Source organism: Dasypus novemcinctus, chromosome 27 (assembly GCF_030445035.2).
Source record: "Dasypus novemcinctus isolate mDasNov1 chromosome 27, mDasNov1.1.hap2, whole genome shotgun sequence".
Lineage (NCBI taxonomy): Eukaryota > Metazoa > Chordata > Mammalia > Cingulata > Dasypodidae > Dasypus > Dasypus novemcinctus.
In genome coordinates this window covers 34,138,116-34,158,519 of record NC_080699.1, presented here as the reverse complement: position 1 = coordinate 34,158,519, position 20,404 = coordinate 34,138,116, and the positions used below count along the sequence as shown (strand labels likewise).

Genomic DNA, 20,404 nt, shown 5'->3' with positions numbered 1-20,404 from the left:
TTAGTGATTATGTAGGGTTTTGGAGGGATAGAGGGATTGAGAGGTAACTGCTAAGGAGTGCAGAGTTTTTCTTTTGGGAATAATGAAATTGTTCTAAAATTTTTTTTGCTGATGAATGCACAACATTGTGATTATACTAAAAGCCACTGATTATACTACACACTTTAGATAGATTGTATAGTATGTGAATATACCGCAATAAAATTGCTTTTAGAAAATAACTTCTCATAGCACAACTTTATCACCAAATACAGCAACTGTCTCTGTATTATTATTTAATAGATTAGGGTATATTGGCTTTATATCTCTACCTGGAAATATAAACACATTTCGTTAATATCCCTACAATGTTTAACAAACACAGCATATCTGAATGATGAATTTTATTCGGGTATTATATAGATGAAGTAAAGTCCCTACATACCAGTGGCATGTATAACTACAAGCACCACAAAGGCAAGGACTGTATCTATTTTAGTCAACATCCTATCCCTTGTATCATGTGCAGTACCTGGCTCAGTAAATACTTGCTAAACAAATTGTACTCTTAAAAAGTAAAGCAAAAATGAAAATAAAAGTGATTGCTACAGACTGAACAATGACCAAAAAAGTTCAGAAAAAGTTATTTCAATGTAATATGTGCTTCTAAAGATTCCCCAATTAAGACTAATATCACAGTCAGATTTGCTTCATATTTATGACCAAGCAAGTTAACTTAGGCATTTATAAACATTTATTTTCACATATTTATCATTTTCAACATTGTCTCTCTCCCTCTCATTCTTCCTAGGAATCCATTTTTAAATAAGTTGTCACAAAGCAGAGCTGAAAATATGACATCTATTGGACAAAAGTTTAGGTATATAAAGGAGAGAGCTAACTGGATGTAGACAAATTATTTGAATGGATGAGTCTACATAAAAGAATGTGGTTTAGCATAGTGGTAAATTTTTAAATATTCATTATGTAAAATAACTGATTCACTAAATAAAAGTTACATTATTCTCAAAACTCTGGATATGTTCATTGAGAGTTTACTATATTATCACTTGACCTATAACTATAAATCCATTTACTGGGATAATCAGATTAAAAGGACAGAAATAATAAGGAAAAAAAGACAAAGATAAATAATGAATGAATGAAATGCGCCATATATGTACTGAGCCTCTTTGTAACAGAGGTTAAGAATCACACTGGCAGACACTACTAATCGATAACAATTTACCCATAATATAATTTTAGTATCAGAAGGAAAATCCATGTTATTTCTAATAAGTTTTGAACTCTAATATTTTAATACCTTTTTATCTAGAAAATTCTACAGTGTCTTACCATAAATAAATAAATAGAAATTTTTTAAAAAGTAGAAAATAAGCATAACTTCACTAGTCTCCACTTTACAAAGATAAAAAAGGAGATGATAAAAAGTGAAGTCGAGCGTGATGCCTCCTAATTCCTACTTCATATCCTATTTTTAGTTTATGTGATGGGGGGGAAATCATTGACATAAAATAAATATGTACTCACAGCCTGGGCTTGTTGTTGGAATAATTCATTCTGATTCTCTCCATCTTCTACCCCATCCCCAAGCATCTGGGAAGGGGGTAATCTAGAACTCACAATAGCAGCATTCAAACTGTTTGGAAAAACACTTGTTCTCCTTTTAGGAGTTAAGTGTGCTGGATCTGAAGAGTGCATGGCTATAATGCCTTCTTTTTCTGCCTATACAAATGAAGGAAAGGAGATAGTGAAATTCTACTCAAATCTAGCAGAAGCAAATAATGCCTCTACATAGCTGGGGGCAGGGGGGTGAGGGGAAGAGAGATGTGAACAGGCTTTAGCAGGGAAAGGAACTAATATTTACTAGTCACCTACTATGTGCCAATAATTTACATGATCTCATCTAATACTCACAACAAACCTGTGAGACAAGTATTATATCTCCATTTTACAGATAAAGAAACTACAGTTCAGAGAAGCTAAGGAATTAGCCCAAGGCCACATAGTTACTAAGTACCAAAATCAGAATTCAAACCAAGTCTGAATCCAAAACTCTGACATTGTTTTTAACTATTTGGTGAAGCCAAAAAAAGTGAATCAGAACAACACAGGAATAACACTTGGTTATTCTCTACATAAAAATCTCCTGCTTTCACTTAAATCAGATTAAACAAATCACAGAATCAAAAGAAAGTGATTTTGTATAGTGTAAGCATTAATTATACAGAGGTGAAGAAAAGGTTTTAGTAATGAATGGTGATGATGGTAGCACAACAATGTGAAAGTAATTTACAGCTCTGAATTATTTATCTGAATGTGGTTAAAAATTTAGGTTGTATATGTGTTATTAGAATAAAAATGAAAAAGAAAACAAAACCAAACAAACAAACAAACAGGTTTGGACAACACAAACAAGGAACCTTAATGTAAACCATGGACTATAGTTAACAGTACAGTTATAACAATATTCTTTCATCAACTGTAACAAAGATACCACACTAATGCAAGGTGTTAAATAATGGGGGCAGGGCTAGGGGGTAAATAGGAACTCTGTATTTTCTGTATGATTTTTCTATAAACTTACAACTTTCCTAATTAAAAAAAAAAAAGTGATTCTGGTCCTACCTAATAAATTATCTCCAACACACATGTAATTTCCATTCCACCTTTACTCGGGCCAATTTTAAACTTACTGCTTCATAAGACCTCTGAAGCTGTTGCTTTTTTCTCAGCCTAATTTGTTGATTTACTCGGTGTTTGACTTGTCTCTGAAAATGCTTCAGAGCTGCTTCTTTTTTTCTTAGCTGTTCCTTTATTTCTTCTTCAATCATATATGCTGAAGTCTTTAAAGATAAAAGACAGAAAATGAACTTAAAAGTCAGCAATTTTGCCTATTAGGACTCTATTGTAAACACAAAGCAGTCAGGATACAATTCTGAAAAAAAAAATTCAGTTCTATAATCCAAAATTCCTAGAAGAGTAAGGAAATCACAGAATTCAAAACTGATAAACTAGACATAGCTTGTGAGCACCAAGAATTTAAACCAAATCACAAACTAAAAATTGGAATTTGTGAGTACTCAAACCAAATCTTAATTTTCTATTTAACTGAGACCTAAAGATTTCCTCATTATTTCCTAATTGAACAACTCAACCCTATCTTACATTATACACTTTTTAAAATGAGTAAACAGTCCAGACATACTAGATTGTTCACCACTCACCAAATATACTCTAACATAAAATGCCTTTACACTCAAAATTATGCTCCATTTTCAATATAGCATATTCTTCCTCTCTTCTCCATCTTAGGTCTTCTTCAAGACTATCTAACACCCAACCCCAGTCCTTTCCACAGTCCTTGTCACCCCTGAGTTCTCTGATGCTCTGGGCACCTCTTATGCTTATTAAAGTTAACTGAATACAGTGCTTCTTGACTTCCCAACTAGATTATGAATTCTCTGAAGACAAGAAATTTACTTAATTCTTCGTTTCCCCACAGCATATAGCACAGAGCCTTAAATGTAAAAGTTACTCAATAAATATTTGTAATTGCTCAATTCCAAAACATATTCTAAATAATCTGGAACATTTTGTCCCATTTGAATCCCTGATTGTTATTCAGAAACTTGGAGGAAGTGAGTGCCAATCATAATCATCATCACAATAGCAGTCACCATTATTAAGGGTGTATTATGTAACAAGCATCTAACTACATTATATCACTGAACTTCGGTAGTAGGTATTCATGTTACAGATGAGGAAACTGGGTCAGAAAGATAAAGTAATTTGCCTATGATCCTATAGCTGGCAAATAGCAGAGTTAGAAGTTTCTCTGATTCAAACACTTATGTTCCCTACTGTATACTACTTTTCTATGGACTGTTCCTCCTTCATTAGGAATTTTCAAATTAAACAAAATCATCATCCTACCTATCTATCCCTTCTAACTTGGTGACTCCAAATTCTAATTATGAAGAGTACATCAAGTTATTTCATAGTTGTCATCAAATTCTTAAAATCAAAATAAATTAAAATTCATTTTTTAGAAATCTATTCCATCAACTATTCTGTAAGAATATCATGCACCACAGGGACAGAAAATACAAATATCAAAGAACAATTAGATAAAATAATTCCAAAGAAGAGATCTAAATAGTAAACCTAAAAAAATGAGCCAATTAACTAAAGCCCCAGACAAGTTTAAAGCAGGGTTTCTTAACCTTTTTTGTTCCACGGACCCCTCACTAAGTCTACACTATACTGTGTATTATTTAATAAATAGATCATACCCACACCAAGATGTCTCCACAAGAATAATGTTTTTGAATTCCAATTCAAGCTCATGGACCCCTTGTTAAGAACCTCTGTTTTAAGGGATGCAGTCTCTTAAGACTTCCATGTTCTGTCTGTCCCTCTTTTACCCCCTTGCTAAGAACATGGTTGATTCCAGATAGTGGATCTCAACTGTAAAGCATAGGTAAGTGTTCCAGATTTTAGGAATACTGATTTTCCTTAGCAAACACCACTGTGTAAGGAACAGGAATCCAAGAATACTTTTTCTGTGGGAATCTGAGAACATTTGTTCCATGGAATGTTAAGAGGTTCCCAGAGTCAAATAAATTTCTGAAATACCTACTGAGTTACACAAAGTTATATATTGTTTCAGTTGTTCAAATGACTTTTCATAGCCTTTTCACAACCTATGTACTATCTAAGGGGCAATATAGAATTAAGTTCCTCATAACAATTGAAGAAACACATTTTGTCAAATTCACGATAGAATTGGTAATTAGATTATGTGGTAGTCTCCAAAGATGACCCCACCCTCCCACAAGGAACCCAGGCTCCCTGTAGTCATACACTTGTGTGGTCCTCTCCCACACAATCTGATCTGCCTCTGTATATTCAATAGAATAAAGCAGCAGTCTATATGACTTCCCAAGCTAGGTCTTAAAGCAACTTCAGCCTGTCTCTCTCAGAACGCTCTCTGGGAGAAGTCAGGCACCATATAAGAATTATCACTATTCTGAAACTACCATGCTGTCTTCTGGAGGAAGCCCAAGTTAGCCATATAAAGAGGCCATGTGGAAAGAGTAAGCTATTCAGCCAGACCCCGGCTATTCAAGTCATCTTGGCCTGGGTTCCAGATATGAGTCAGAAAGCCATCTTGGACAGTAAAGCCCAGCAAATGTCACATGGAGAAGAACTAAGGAATCCACCAACAGCCAGAACCCAGTCAAGATGTCCCAGGTGTCTCCGGCTGTCTGGGCCACCCCAGCTGAGTTTCTAGACATTGTGAAGCAGAGAAAAGACATGCCTGCTGTGCACTGCTCCTGACTTGCACAGTACTGTTTGCTTCGTACCACTAAGTTCTGGGGCAGTTTGTTACACAGCAATAGATAACCAGAACAAATTATAAGATATGAAGCCATATATGATGATAGAATAGCAGTGTTTTTTTATGCTAATTTAATTATGATTGGGATGGGGAAAGTCTGGTGCTGTGACGTTTTTAGGAATCCTAATGGCCCCTTTAAATTTGGGGGGTGGGGCAGGGGTGTTAATAAGGGTGGATTCCCCAAAATACACATGCTAAAATAAAAGAGGTCTATTAGATGTTTGATCAAACTTAGATGTTTGATCAAATTGCTTTTGGCTGGAGTTGATCTGAAAATTTTAAATGAGAGAAAGGAGACAAATTTGTACATGTTCCAATACTTTAATATTTTGAATGAATGTGTGGAACATGAGATAACTCTTTTTAATACAGAAAAGGGAAAAGGCTTGTTGGTGTCCAATACTACTGACAATATAAAGATGTCATAAGTTGAGCAGTTAAAAAGAGGAACCAGTAACTTAAGTACCCAAACACCTTCAGACAAAATCATATTGATTCTCCTGGGATGTTTCTTGCATTTATTTGTCCCTTTTTATTCTAACTTCAACCATCTTTTTTCAAGGCTTTTCCTCTTTATTCCTTTCTACTAAATAAGTCTTGATACTGTACTTCATGTTTTTCATGACAATTACATCCTAACTAGTCCCCTCAAGGAGCGAGTATCTCCCTAATCTTTAAAAACTTTGAAGTAATTAAAACGCTGATTATGTAGAAATATTATAAGTGGGATTATGGCTGAAAAGGGTAGTCTAGGGATATAAAAGTCAATTGGAAGAAATCTAGGGACTGAATGACATAGTGAAATGTGGATAAGAATTGTGGTTAATAGTACAAATAAAAGAATGTCCTTCTCTGAACTAGAACCAATGTACATCACTATTGCAAGATGGTAAGAATGTGGAGAAACATGGGAAAAATACAATTAATGTAACCTATGGCCTACAATTAATAGCAACACCATAATATTCTTACATCAGTGCCAGAGATATACTGTGTTAATAATAGGGGCGTATGGAAGAAATACACCAAATGTATGCTATAGACATAGTTAGTGGTAATAGTCTGATATTATTTCATAATCTCTAACAAATCTTCCACAACAATGTAGCATGTTGGTGGAGGGTTGTTGTATAAGAATTCCATGCATGTACACGATTGTTTTGTAAGTCCACAACTTCTCTATTAAATATCTATTTTTTAAAAAGATAAAGAAAAGCACAAAGCCCACATTTTCCGAGAAGACTTTTTATATTCATCAACTTTTATATTCATCACTTATGGTCAGTTTTAAGGACATTAAAAAGTTTCAATATTGGTGTCAGCTGGGAAATGTTTTTCTATGACTATACTGAAATACAAACAAAAATAAATCCTCTTGTCACTGGAAAATGTAATACATACATATATATATATATATATATATATATATATATATATAAAAAAAACAGTAAATGATGTTGCTATTTTTCATCAATCCTATCAACCAACACACCCTTACTAAAACTTCCACTCAGATCAATCTCATCTACACCATAGTAGGCTGAACACACCTTGCTTACTTCCACTCTCTCCCATTCTCCTTAATTAGAGCATCATCCCCTTCTCTGATATCGAAATTCTTCATTCAACTTTTCTTAGTCACACCAATCCAATGTCCTACCCTCTCTTCTTTGATTAAGTACCATATTCTTAGGCCTTAGCTATATACTATGCAAATTCTCTAAATCCTTTTTGGAAATAGGCAGGGTAGGAATGAATGAATGAGTACATATATAAAAACAGAGAATGAATGAATAAACCACAGGGCATTGGTATTTAACATTACTTACACATGTCCCATTTCTCCTCTGAGATCAAGTATAACTAAGGAAACATACTTCACTACCCATGTTTAGCACCTTGTCTATACATTCAGAAGATATTCATGCATTTTGTGCAATCCATAAATATTTACCAACTACCTATATTTATTAGTCACTAAGATAAAGGTGGGGATATGCTGACTAATAATAGTTGTTCTCTATGATCAAGGAACTCACACTCCATCAGGAAAAGTAAACACATAAACAACTGGCTATAAAACAGTATAGTACATGCCACAATAAAATTTGAACAAACAGCTCAAGAACACAATTTGGTGAAAGACTACCATAAACCTTTTCAGTAAATCATGTGTTAATTGGCATGCATGCGAGGTATCATGTTAAACATGCATACACGTAAACTTTGCAAAAATTTCCCTTCCTCTGAAACATTCTTCCTATCATCTGTGCTCACTATACATCCATTCTTCAAAGACCAACACAGACCATACTTCCTCATTCATTCCTTCAACAAATGTTTTTTGAAGATTATATGCCAAAATTGGAATGAACAAGACATAGAGGTCCCTGTCTTCATGGAATTTATAGATAAGTTTGACTGCAAATCACAGTCAGAATTAATCTCTTCCTCTTTTATTCTCTTAGTACATTTTGCCTGAATTCCTATTATGAAACTCATCAAAAACTTTAAGGAATCAATGTTACTTGAAGTGTGGCCAACTGTCACCCCCACTTAGTTGTAGAGGGTCAGGAAGATGAAGACAATGCTTGTGCCTCCTGCAAAGCAAGCGAATAAGAGTTTGTGGCATACACTGAAATTGTCATATATATCCTCTCCTGTCCCAGGAAATGGTGAGATATAAATATCTGATTATGCTAACTGAAGCTGCAGCAGGTTTTGGTAAATACATGGCTGTTCTACAATCCCAATGCAAGACATATCTGTATATGACAATATAGGAAACAGCGTCCCTAGACGGTTCGTCTTTATCCAAGCATCAGAGATCAGAGAAAGTTAAATGTAAGAGAAGGATGGGAAGGAAGAAAGTAAGAAAAGAAATAGGAAAAGAGAAAGCTACCATATTTGGATCAAACTGACACTCACATGTGCTGGGATTTCCGAACTATCTGGTAGAGCAGGCTCCACCCATGCCCCAACTGGTACTATAGACTGGTTCCTCTCAGCCAGCACTGCCAACACCTCCTTGCTTTTCAGGGGGTTTAATGCCAGGGGCAAGCTTGGGGGATTTCGAGACTTCTTGAGGGGGGCCATCTTTCCTGGCATCTGTGATTCCTGGTTGGGAGAAAGGAAAAATTTTAAAATCTTTAAACCAACACTTTAAAAGTGCAACGTCCTAACGCATGGAGCTCCTGAAAAGAAAAGAAGTCCCGGGGGAGCCAGAAGCCTGGCATGGAGTCGAAGAACATGGATTCTAGTGAAAAAGGAAGGGAAGAGAAATGAGTAAGAAATAGAGAGAAAGAATAAAAGGTTTAAAGATCGACTCCTGGAAGGAAATAAGGGTGAGAGAGGAGAAAAAAAAATAATCAGATTAAGAGAACGAAGCTTCAGGTAGAGATGGGCACGGCAAGGAGGGAGGAGAGACGACAGTAGCAGCCAGAGGGTGGGGATGGGAGGGAATCGGAACCTGGGTCTGAGGCAAAAGAGTCGAAATAATCGGTATCCGGTTACAGGGGAAAGCGTTGAAGGGAGGCAGTCGAGGGCCAGACAAAAGTCTGCTTCTGAGATCTTGGGGGCCCACTCCTGCAGAGCTAGCACTTGCCCGGTGTGAGCCCCAAAATCGCCACAGACTACTCGAGCTACTATGGAAACTGCCTCAAGCAAACCGCCACTTACGGCCAGGCCAGCATGCCCCGCCCCTCCACGGCTTGTACCCGCCCCTTCCGGCGCCGCTCTCCCTCCCCGGGCCAGGGAGGTGCGTGGAGCGTGGCCTCGGGCTCCGACGCTGCGTCACCTCCGCTTCCGGTCTGGCTGAAGGGGAGGGACTTGTGAGGGCTCGAGGGAGGGGCGGGCCCTTGTGGGTGCGCCAGGCTGCTGGGTAACGCGCGGGCGGGGCTGGGAGGGTAGACTCTACCGAACGCTTCCGGCGTTGGGGCGAGCTCCAATCCCTCCCGGAATTAGATGAAGATTCTGACTGGCGGGCGCGGGGACCCAGCTGAGGGAAGCACGGGAAAAGGATGGAAGGGCTTACACGTGGAACAAACTAAGGCCACAGTAGATCACACTGACCCTTTGTGCGGCTCGTTACGTTTACAGTGCTACTTTGAACCGATTCTTGGATTTGAGTATCACAGTCTCGTGAGATCGCTCATGGTTTCCCGCTCTGCTCCAAGCCCTGCTGAAATCCTGGGATATAAAATTATCCATGTGGAATACCCATTCATTCATTCATTTAACGTTATAAAAACATTTTATATGTTGTACTGTGCCAGGTACTTAGGGGATATTTATCAGTGAACGAAACAAATATTCTTTGCTCATGGAATTTACAATACAGTGGGGGGAAGTAACCAAATAAACACAGGAATAAGTAACTAAATGTGCTTGATGCTGATGAGTGCGCTGAAGAAAAAGCAGAGTCAGAAGATAAGGAGTGTTGCGGGGGTGGAGGGGTAAAATTTTAGATAGGAGAGCCTGAAAAGGCCTCACTGAGGTACTTTTTAGCAAAGACTTAAATGACTAAACGAAAGAAGTTTTTATAAAAGTGTTCTAGATAGTGGGAACGGCAAGTAGGAAGACCCAAAGTGAAAGCATACCTAGTGTTTAAAAAATAGCAAGGGGGATAGTGTGGAGCAGGGTTAAGAAGGGAGAGTGTTAAGAGATCAAAGATTGGAGGGTGGGCAGTCATGTGGAGCATCTTAAGCCACTGTAAGAAACTGAGCCAGGGAGCTGTTGGAGGGTTTTGGGCAAAGGCATGCCATAATGCAACTTAAATTTTTTTAAAATCATTCTAATCGGGCAAGGAGACCCATCTGGAGGTTCTTGCAATAATCTGGGTAGGAGATTATGATGTCTTGAAACAGGCAGTGTGGGGATGATCCAACTCTGGGAGGTAGCACTTTCAGTGTCCGTTGAAGGTTTGGATATGGATTGTGGGAGAGAGAACAGAGTCAAAACTCCAGGGCAGGGGTCCTCAACCTTTTTTTGTTCCACTGACCCCTTTGCAAGTCAGGTGAAAACTATAGACCCCTTAGTAAGTCCACACTATACTGTATATTATATATTATTTAATAAACTCTCACACCCACACCGACATGTCCCCGCAAGAATTTTTTTTTAATTTTTAATTCAAGTTCACAGACCCCCTGAAATCTTTCCATGGAGCCCTTGGGGCTCCATGGATCCCTGATTAAGAACCCCTGCCCTACGGGATTTATCCTGAGCAACTGAGAGGTTGGAATTGCCATTTACTGAGAAGAGGAAGATGGTGGAAGGAGCAGGTATGGGAGGGAAAAAGATGAAGGAATTCAGTTTATTACAGATTAAGTTTTATTTATCTATTTGATGTTGAAGGAAGTAGTTTGATTTTTTTTTCTTTTAAAGTCAGGTTCAGAGGAGAGTTCTGAGCTGGAGAAACAAATTTGGGAGTTGTTAGTCTATCAATTCAAAGGCTGGAGACTGGATGTAATCTTCAAGGGCCTGAATATAGACAGATAAGAAAAGAGGCCTAAAGGTCTGAGCCCTGGTGTATTGCAACGCTGAAGAGGCTGAGAAGAGGAGGGGAAAACAAAGAAACTGGGAAGAATCAGCCAGTAAGCTAAGGAAGAAAGCCAGGAGTGATACCTTGAAAGCCAAGTGAAGAATATGTTTCAATGAGTGTTTTAATTTCCTGACTCCTGAAGCACATACCATGAAACGGGTTGGCTTAAAATTGAGAATGTATTGGCTCATGATTTTGAGACTAGGAATTGTCCAAAATCAAGGCGTTGCTTTCCTCCCAGACGACTCTGGTATTCTGGGGCTGATCCTTAGTCCTTGGCTTTTCTGTCACTTGGCAATGCACATGATGGCCTCTCCGGGCTTCTTTCTCTTCAGTGGACGTTCAGCTTCTGACTGCTCCCTCTGGCTTTCTCTCTTTCTGTGACATCCTTATAAGGCTTTCAGTAATAGGATTAACACCCATCTTGATTCAGCCAGGCCACTCCTTAACTGAAGTAACCTTATCAAAAGGTCTGTTTACCCACCAGAATGGATTAAGTTTAAGAACATCTTTTTCTTGGGTAAATAGCTCCAAACCACCATGAGGAGAATAGACCATTTGTGTTTAATGTTGCTCAAAGGTTACATAAGGTGAAGACCGAGAATTGACTATTGGATTAGCAATGTGGAGGTCATTAATGACCTTAGAATGAGTATTTTCTTTGGAGTAATTGGAGAGCAAAAGCCTGATGGGGTAGTAAGAGAAAGTGGGAGGAGGAATTGAAGACAGCAAGTTTGTGGAACTCTTTTGATGAGTTTTGTTATAAAGGGACACAGAGATGTAGGGTCTGAAAAGAGAGAGAAGGTCATGGGAGAATCCTTTTTTTTTTTAAGATTGAAGCACCTGATTTTTGCTGATGGGAATTTTCCAGTAGATGGGGAAAACTTATGATGCAAGAGAGATTAATGAATTTGGGGATCAATGTCTTTGAGTGAGCAAGAAGGAATATGATTTAGTGAACAAGTGAAGGGATTGACCTTAGATAGCAGCAGGGCGAGTTGATTATGAAAGCTGTAAAGGGAGAATATATACCATTAACTGGGTAATGTGATAGTGGGAGCTTGCGGAAGTTCTCTTCTGATTACTCTATTTTTTCTGTAAAATAGTATTGTAGCCAGACTCCACGATGGTTAATGATCCCCTCTCCTGGTATTCACACCCTAATGTAGTCTCCTCCCATATTGTTTCAGAGCTAGTCTGTGTGATCAACAGAAGGAAGCAGAAGTGATAGTATAACACTTCAGAGATTAGGTTTTAAAAGGCATTGCTGCCAGAAACTGTGAGATAAGGCTTGTTGTTTTAAGTTGCTAATTTTGGGATTGTTTGTTCCACAGCAAAAGATAACTGATACAACTAGGAAATAAGAAAGTAGGGAAGAGATGTTGGAGGTTTGAAGAAGAAAGAGAAGGCATACAATGGTTGTCCAGAAGAGTAGAAGTGTGTGCAGAGACATATACAGTTGCTAGATGGTCTTTTTTTTTTTTTAGATTCATTTTATTTATTTCTCCCTCCCCCTTGTTGTTTTGCACTCACTGTCTACTCATTATGTGCTCATCTTTTTTGGAGGAACCAGGAACCAAACCTGGGACCTCCCATATGGGAGGGAGGCACCCAATGGCTTGAGTCACCTCTGCTCCTGCTTGTTGTGTCTCTCATTGTGTTTCTGCATTGTGTCTTTTCATTGTATCATCTTGTTGGATCAACTCACCATATTAGTTTGCTATCTTGCTCGTCTTCTTAAGGAGGCACCAGGAATCAAACCCAGGCCTCCCATGTGATAGGTGGGCACCCAATTATTTGAGCCACATCCTCTCCCCTAGATGGTCTTAAGGATCCATGTGAAGTTTTTAATTATGAATTTAAATTGAGACCAATCAGAATAGTTGAGTTTTTTCTTCAGCTACTTGGGTACAGGCATGATATAGGTCAGGGGTTCTTAACAAGGGGTCCATGAGCTTAAGTTGAAACTCAAAAAAACATTATTCTTGTGGGAATGTGTTGGTGAGCATATGATATATTTACTAAATAATACATAGTATAGTGTGGACTTGGTAAGGGGTTTGTGGTTTTCATCTGACTGGCAAAGGGGTCCATGGAACAAAAAAAGTTAAGAACACTTGATGTATATGGAGAATTCAATTTTAATCAGGATTGAGGTTTTGCCAAAATATTGTTATGAAGCAATAAAGGAACAAGAGAGTTGACATTTAGTTCAAGGGAGTAATTAATGGTTGATGATGGAATTTAATCCAGGTATTAAAGGTAGGAAGTACAAGTGGGAGATAAGAGACAGTGAAAAGTTGATAGGATCAAGAGATTGTGGATTTCATTTGGGGTGGGGGAGGGCAGGATCCTAAGGCTTGTTAGCACAAGATACTAGAAGGAGTGAGCTAAAAAGACAGGAAGTAGTAGTCAGAGAATGGGATGCTTGCAATTGAGAGTATGGAGGGGCTGCAATTATTGGTAACTGTCAAGATCTATGGAATGACCAAGGAAGAGATATGCTGAGGTAGATTAAAAAGTAAGATCACTGGGAAAGTGTAGGATGGATTATAGATAAAGATATCGAATCACCAAAAAATAGAGCAATAGAATAGGAGAGAGTAAGGGGCAAAAATCTTCAAGGAATTTCGAAGAAAGATCTAGGGATAGACAAGTATAACTTTGAAAGCAATGAGTGGTATTTAGTCTGATGGCACGAGATTCAAAACTAGGGACAAGGTTAAGAAAAACAGAGGGAGAATGGTTTGGAAATAGCATTAATAGTAGCAAAAAGGAAACTCATTCCACCTCTACCCAAAAGAGTAAGATGTAGAAAACAGCCACCACTTGAGAGGGCCAGAGGGAGGTTGATTTGCAACCCCCACCCCCACTGCCATCCCCTACTTACACATTCATCCAATATTGAGAAGAAGTATTTTAGATATCTCCTTAATGCTCTCCAACCCTCTACCTCAAGGTCTCTGCCTCTCACTAACACCTAGACCAGTGATTTCACATGAATCTAAACTCTCGTTATGTCCAGAGAGCTTGCATATTCGGCCTTACTCCTATTTTCTGATCTCTTCACAAGGCTTATCTTCTATATGACCAGAGTTGGTTTCTCAGCAAGGGAGCAGGTTACTCAGAAATGTCCCTCTTCTTTAGAATATTAAAAGGGGTGTTTCTGGCACCCCTTTTTCTGGAGTCTCGAGGTCCGGCTCCAGAGCACCCTTCATTAGAGCTGGATAGTCCCCTTTCTATGGCTGGGGGATCTCTGGCCATCTCTGCTGTGGTGACTTGGGGCTCTGTCTCTCAGAAAAAAAACATGTTCTTTATCTTAATCCATTCCTATGTGTGTGAACCCATTGTAAATAGGACCTTTTGAAGAGGTTCCTTCAGTTAAGGTGTAGCCCAATTGAATCAGGATGGCCTTATAAGAAGGCCACAGAGAAAGAAGCCACAGGGAGCAGCCTGTAAGTCAGTGGAACACAAAGGTGAAAGGAGTGGATGACGCCATGTGACAGAAAAGCCAAGGAACCCCAGAGCAGGCTGGCCAGACAGAAGATACAAACCCTAGGGGGAAGCAAGCCTTCTAGCCTCTAAAACTATGAGCCAATAAGTTCCTGCTGTTAAGCCAACCTATTGTGTGATATTTGTTATAGCAGCTTGGAAATTAACTTTGTGCAGATAGGCACAAAGCCCAGAGGCATAAGAATGGCCCCACACAAAATTAATAGATGCTTAGCACCAGGGTGTGATTAGCTGTTTGGCCACCAGCTATCCCGTTTATGGCTAACTGACCCACACCTGTAACCAATTAGAAAGCTTAGTCACATGGCAGTTCTAAGGGTCTGTCCTAAGGAGTTCTCTGTAGACATGAGAAACCTGCCTGTCACCATTTGCAGACTAGAAGTCATACACTTTCAGTCCCCAAGTTTGAGCTGGGATTCCTAGGGCTAACCACTGTTCTGGGCTATTTCCTAAAAGCAGACCATATCACTGTCCTCCTCTGTTCTTCCTCCTCCTTATCCACCTCTCCTGTGGCAGTTTGATATTATTTTATGAATCCCCGAAAAATAAAGATTATATTTGTAAACTAATCTATTCCTCTGGTTGAGATACCCTTTGATTGCATTAAGTTCAGTTGAGGGAACTTTAATTAGATTACCTGTTAAGATTGCTTTAGGACTTTTGGTTGGACTATGTCTGTAAGGCATGACTCTGGTTGAGTCCCCCCACCCCCCACTATGTCTGATATAAACAGATTCATACAGTCAAGGAAGAGAGAGCTCTGTCATTTTTGCCATTTCCTGCCATGTGATAGAAAGGAGAAGCCTCAAACAGCTGAGGCCCCAGGGAGAGAGGAGCCATTTGCCTGATAGCTTACAGCTGAAATTGGGAAGAGAGCAGAACAGCAAAGACTGATACAGGAAGCCTGGAAAGAAACAAACCCTATGTCAGGAGAGAGAGTACTATAGGATCACTTAAGCCCAAAGCCTCAAGAGGCTTGGCCCACATGGCTCAAAAGGAAAGGGTGAACCGGGAGGGGAAGGCTTTCAGAGTTAGGCAGCCATCTTGCATCAATACATGACAGCTGACTTTGGTGAGAAAGCACTTCTCCTGGTGCCTTGAGTTAGACTTTCCATGGCCTTGAAACTATAAACTCTTTTTTTCCTTTTTCCCCCAAGTCCATGCTCTCAATTCTTCTGGGTATATACCTAGTAGCGAGATTGCTAGGTCATATGGTATTTCTTTTTTTCTTTTTTTTTTTTTTTTTAAAGATTTATTTATTTATTTTATTTCCCCCCCTCCCCTGGTTGTCTGTTTTTGGTGTCTATTTGCTGCGTCTTGTTTCTTTGTCCGCTTCTGTTGTCGTCAGCGGCACGGGAAGTGTGGGCGGTGCCATTCCTGGGCAGGCTGCTCTTTCTTTTCACGCTGGGCGGCTTTCCTCACGGGCGCACTCCTTGCGCGTGGGGCTCCCCCACGCGGGGGACACCCTTGTGTGGCAGGGCACTCCTTGCGCGCATCAGCACTGCGCATGGCCAGCTCCACACGGGTCAAGGAGGCCCGGGGTTTGAACCGCGGACCTCCCATGTGGTAGACGGACGCCCTAACCACTGGGCCAAAGTCCGTTTCCCTTTCTTTTTTTCTTTTTAAGACTTGTTTTATTTATTTATTTATTTCTACCCACCCCCTCATTGTTTGCACTTGCTGCATGCTGTGTCTTTAGGAACACTGGAAGCTGAACCTGGGGCCTCTGATGTGGGAGGGAGGCACCTAATCGCTTGCGCCACCTTCAATCCCTGCTTTGTTGTGTCTCTCATGTTTTTCTTCTTGTGTCTCTTGTTGTGTCATCTTGTTGCATCAGCTTGCTGCACCTGCCCATCATGCCAGCTCATTGTCTTGCTTGTTTTTTTTTTTTTCTTTAGGAGGCATTGGGAACCTCTGTTCCTGCTTTGTTGTGTCTCTTATTAGGTTTTTCTTTCTGTATCTCTTGTTGCATCATCTTATATCAGCTTGCCATGCCTGCCCATCATGCCAGCTTGCTGTCTTCTTTATGAGGTACCTGGAACTGAACCACAAACTTCCCATGTGGTAGGCAGGAGCTCAGTAGCCTGAGCCGTAGCCACTTCCTCATATAGAATTTCTGTACTTAACTTTCTGAGAAACTGGCAAACTTGTCCACAGAAGCTGCACCTTTTTGCACAGCCACCAGCAACGAATGAGTGTTTCTATTCCTTGAATGCTCACCAACACTTGTTATTTTCTGTTTTTTTAGTAGCAATCATTTTAATAGGTATGAAATGAAATGGTATCATTGTAGGTTTAAAAAAATTTTTTAAACAGATCCGTTTTATTGGTACATATTAATAAAGCATACAATTCATCCAAAGTGTACAATCAATAGAATTTGGTATAATCACATAGTTGTGCATCCATCACTTCAATCTTTATTAGAGCATTTTCATTATATGATCTAGCCAAAGTATATAATCAATGGCTTTTAGTATCATCACAATGTTGTGCATTCATAACCACACAAAATTTTTAAAAAATATTTCATTACTCCAAATAGAAAACTCCACACAGCTTATCTAATTTCCCCCAACCCTAATCTAATTTCATCTTTATAAATTGATTTATATTTATATTTTATATAAGTGGAATCATACAATATATTACACAATATATTTAGTTCATAGTAACACAATCATACAGTATTTGCCCTTTTATGTCAGGCTTACTTCACTCAACATAATGTCCTCCCAGGTTCATCCATGTTGTCATATGCTTTACAACTTCATTTCTTCTCACAGCTGCATAATATTCCATCATGGGAATGAACCACAGCTTCTTTATCCATTTATCAGTTGATGGAAACCTGGGTTGTTTCCATCTTTTGACAATTGTAAATAATGCTGCTATGAACATCAGTGTGAAGATGTCTGTTTGTGTCACTGTTCTCAGTTCTTCTGGGTAAATACCCAGTAGTGCTATTGCAGGGTCATGTGGCAAATCTATATTCAACTTCTTTAGGAACTGCCAAACAGTCATCCACAGTGGCTGTACTATTCTACATTCTCACCAACAGTAAGTGTTCCTATCTCTCCACATCCTCTTCAACACTTTTAGTTTTCTGTCTTTTTAATAGTGGCCATTCTGATACATGTAAAATGATATCTCATTGTAGTTTTGATTTGCATTTCCTTAATCATTAGTGATGATGAACATTTTTGCAGGTTTTTTTTTTGCCATTTGTATTTCTTCTTTGGACAAATGTCTATTCAAGTCTTTTGCCCATTTTTCATTGGGTCATTTGTCTTTTTATTGTTGAGCTGTAACATCTCTTTATATATCCTGCATATTAAACTCTTATCAGACATGTTACTTACAGATGTTTTCTACGATTGACTTGGCTGCCTTTTCACCCTTTTGACATAGTCCTGTGAGGTCAAAAAATGTTTAATTTTTAGGAAGTCCCATTTATCTATATTTTCTTTTGTTGTGCTTGCTTTGGGTATAAGGTCCAAGAAACCACCACTACCACAAAGTCTTTAAGATGTTTTCCTGCATTTTCTTCCAGTAGTTTTATGGTCCTGGCTTTTTAATTTAGGTTCTTGATCCATTCTTGGTTGATTTTTGTATAAGGAGTGAGATAGAGGTTCTCTTTCATTCTTTGGTCATAGATATCCAGTTCTCCCAGCACCATTTGTTGAAGAGAGTGTTTTGTCCCATTAACATGGCTTAGGTTTGTTGAAAACCGGTTGGCCATAGATGTGAGGGTTTATTTTGGGACTCTCATTTCTATTTCACTGATTGATGTGCCCATCTTTATATCAATACCATGCTGTTTTGACATTGTAGCTTTGTAATATGTTTCAACTTCAGGCAGTGAAATTCCTCCCATGTTGCTCTTCTTTTTTATAATTTTTTTGCTATTTGGGTGCACTTCCTCTTCTAAATATATTTGATAATTGTCTTTTCTATTTCTGTAAAGTAGGCTTTGGAATTTTGATTGATATGGCATTGAATCTAGGAATCAGTTTGGGTAAGATTGACATTTTCATGATATTTAATCTTCCAATCCATGAACATAGAATGTCTTTCCATTTGTTTAGATTTTCACTGATTTCTTTTAGTATTGTTTTGTAGTTTTCTGCATATAGGTCCTGTACTTCTTTGTTTAAATTGATCCATAGGTATTTGAGTCTTTTTGTTGCTATTGTAAATGGAATTTTTTCTCTGATTTCCTCCTCTGATTGTATATATAGTATATATAGTATATATACTATATACTAGTATATAGAAAAATTTCTGATTTTTGCATGTTGATCTTGTATTCTGCCACTTTGCTGAATATGCTTATTAGCTTAAGTAGGTTTATTGTAGACATTTCAGAATTTTCTAAATATAGGATCATGTCATCTGCAAATAGTGAGAATTTTACTTTCTCTTTACCTATTTAGATGCCTTTAATTTGTTTTTATTGTCTAATTGCTCTAGCTAGAACTTCTCTTAATATACAGTGTTGATTAACAAGGGTGACGGTGGGTGTCCTTGTCTTGTTCCCAATCTTAGAGGGAACATGTATGATGAGTATGATATTTGCTGTGGGTTTTTCATATATGCCTTTTATCATATTGAGAATTTTCCTTCTATTTCTATCTTTCAAAGTGTTTTTATCAAGAAAGGATGCTGGGGAAATCAGATGTGGCTCAAGTGATAGGGCTTCTGCCTACCATATGGGAGAACCCAGGTTTGATCCCTGGGGACTCCTGGTTAAAAAAAGTGTGCCTGTGTGGTGAGCCAGTGCCTGCACAAGTGAGTCACACAGCAAGATGATGATGCAACAAAAGAGAGACAAAAGAGGAGAGTCAAGGTGAAGTGCAGCAGAAACCAGGAACTGAGGTGGCACAGGTGATTGGGACCCTCTCTCCACATCAGAGGTCCCCAGGATTGAATCCCAGTGTATCGTAGAGGAGAAAAAAACAAGAAGAGAAGACAAAAAGAGAAATAGATACAGAAGATCACACAGACAGCAAAAACAGCAGAACATGAGGGGGAGGGGAAGGAGGAGGGGAAGGTGGAGGGCAGGGGGAAAAAAAGAAAGGATGCTGGATTTTGTTGAATGCCTTTTCTGCATTAACTGAGGTATTCATGTGTTTTTTCCCCTTCGATTTGTTAATGTGGTGTATTATGTTGATTGATTTTTAAATGTTGAACCAACCTCGCATTCCAGGAATATATCCCACTTCGTTGTGATAGGCTTTCAATAGGCTATTGCATTCAATTTGCAAATATTTTGTTGATTATTTTGCATCTATGTTCATTAGTGAAATTGGTCTGCAATTTTCTTTTTTTGTAGTGTCTTTATCTGCCTTTGGTATTAGGGCAATGTTGGATTCATAAAATATATTGGGTAATTTTCTCTCCTTTTTAAATTTTGGAAGAGTTTAAAGAGCATTTCTGTTCATTTTTTTAAAAAAATGCTTGGTAGAATTTACCTGTGAAGGCATCTGGTCCTTGACTTTTCTTTGTTGGGAGATTTTTGATGACTGATTCAATCTCTTTAAATGTGATTGGTTTGTTAAGTTCTTGTATTTCTTATAGCTTTGGTGTAGGTTTTTTGTGCATTTCTAGGAATTTGTCCATTTCATCTACGTAGTTTGTTGGCATACAGTTTCTCATAATATCCTCTTTTTTTTTTCATTTTTTAATCATCTTTTCTTTAAAGATAAATAGATAACACAAGACATTATGTTAATCATCATATCCTCTTATGATCCTTTTTATTTCTGTGGGTCAGTCGTAACTATCACCCTTCCATTTCTGATTGTATTTATTTGCATCTTCTCTCTTGTTTTTCTTTGCTAGTCTAACTAGAAGTTTGTCAATTTTATTGATCCTCTCAAAGAACCCTCTTTTGGTTTTGTTGATTTTTTCTTTTTTTTTTAAGATTTTTAAAAATTTATTTC

General features: G+C 38.4%; 1 protein-coding gene across 11 annotated transcripts in view; it reads right to left on the bottom strand.

The window, feature by feature from the left end:
• CCDC15 (coiled-coil domain containing 15) overlaps positions 1 to 9,126 on the bottom strand; it is a 78,157-nt gene extending 69,031 nt beyond the window's left edge. For 5 of the 11 annotated variants that reach the window (XR_009183771.2, XM_058289180.2, XM_058289185.2 and 2 more), the window contains exons 1-4: positions 8,874 to 9,067; positions 8,333 to 8,521; positions 2,697 to 2,846; positions 1,531 to 1,725 (exon numbers count right to left, since the gene is read on the bottom strand). Coding sequence is in view for 8 of the 11 variants with exons in the window: in XM_058289180.2 (XP_058145163.1) it covers positions 1,531 to 1,725; positions 2,697 to 2,846; positions 8,333 to 8,512 (525 nt within the window). In the remaining 3 variants the exon portion in view is untranslated. The other 6 variants (XM_058289182.2, XM_058289186.2, XM_058289188.1 and 3 more) reach the window with 4 other exon arrangements.
• Positions 9,127 to 20,404: the final 11,278 nt, after the last annotated feature.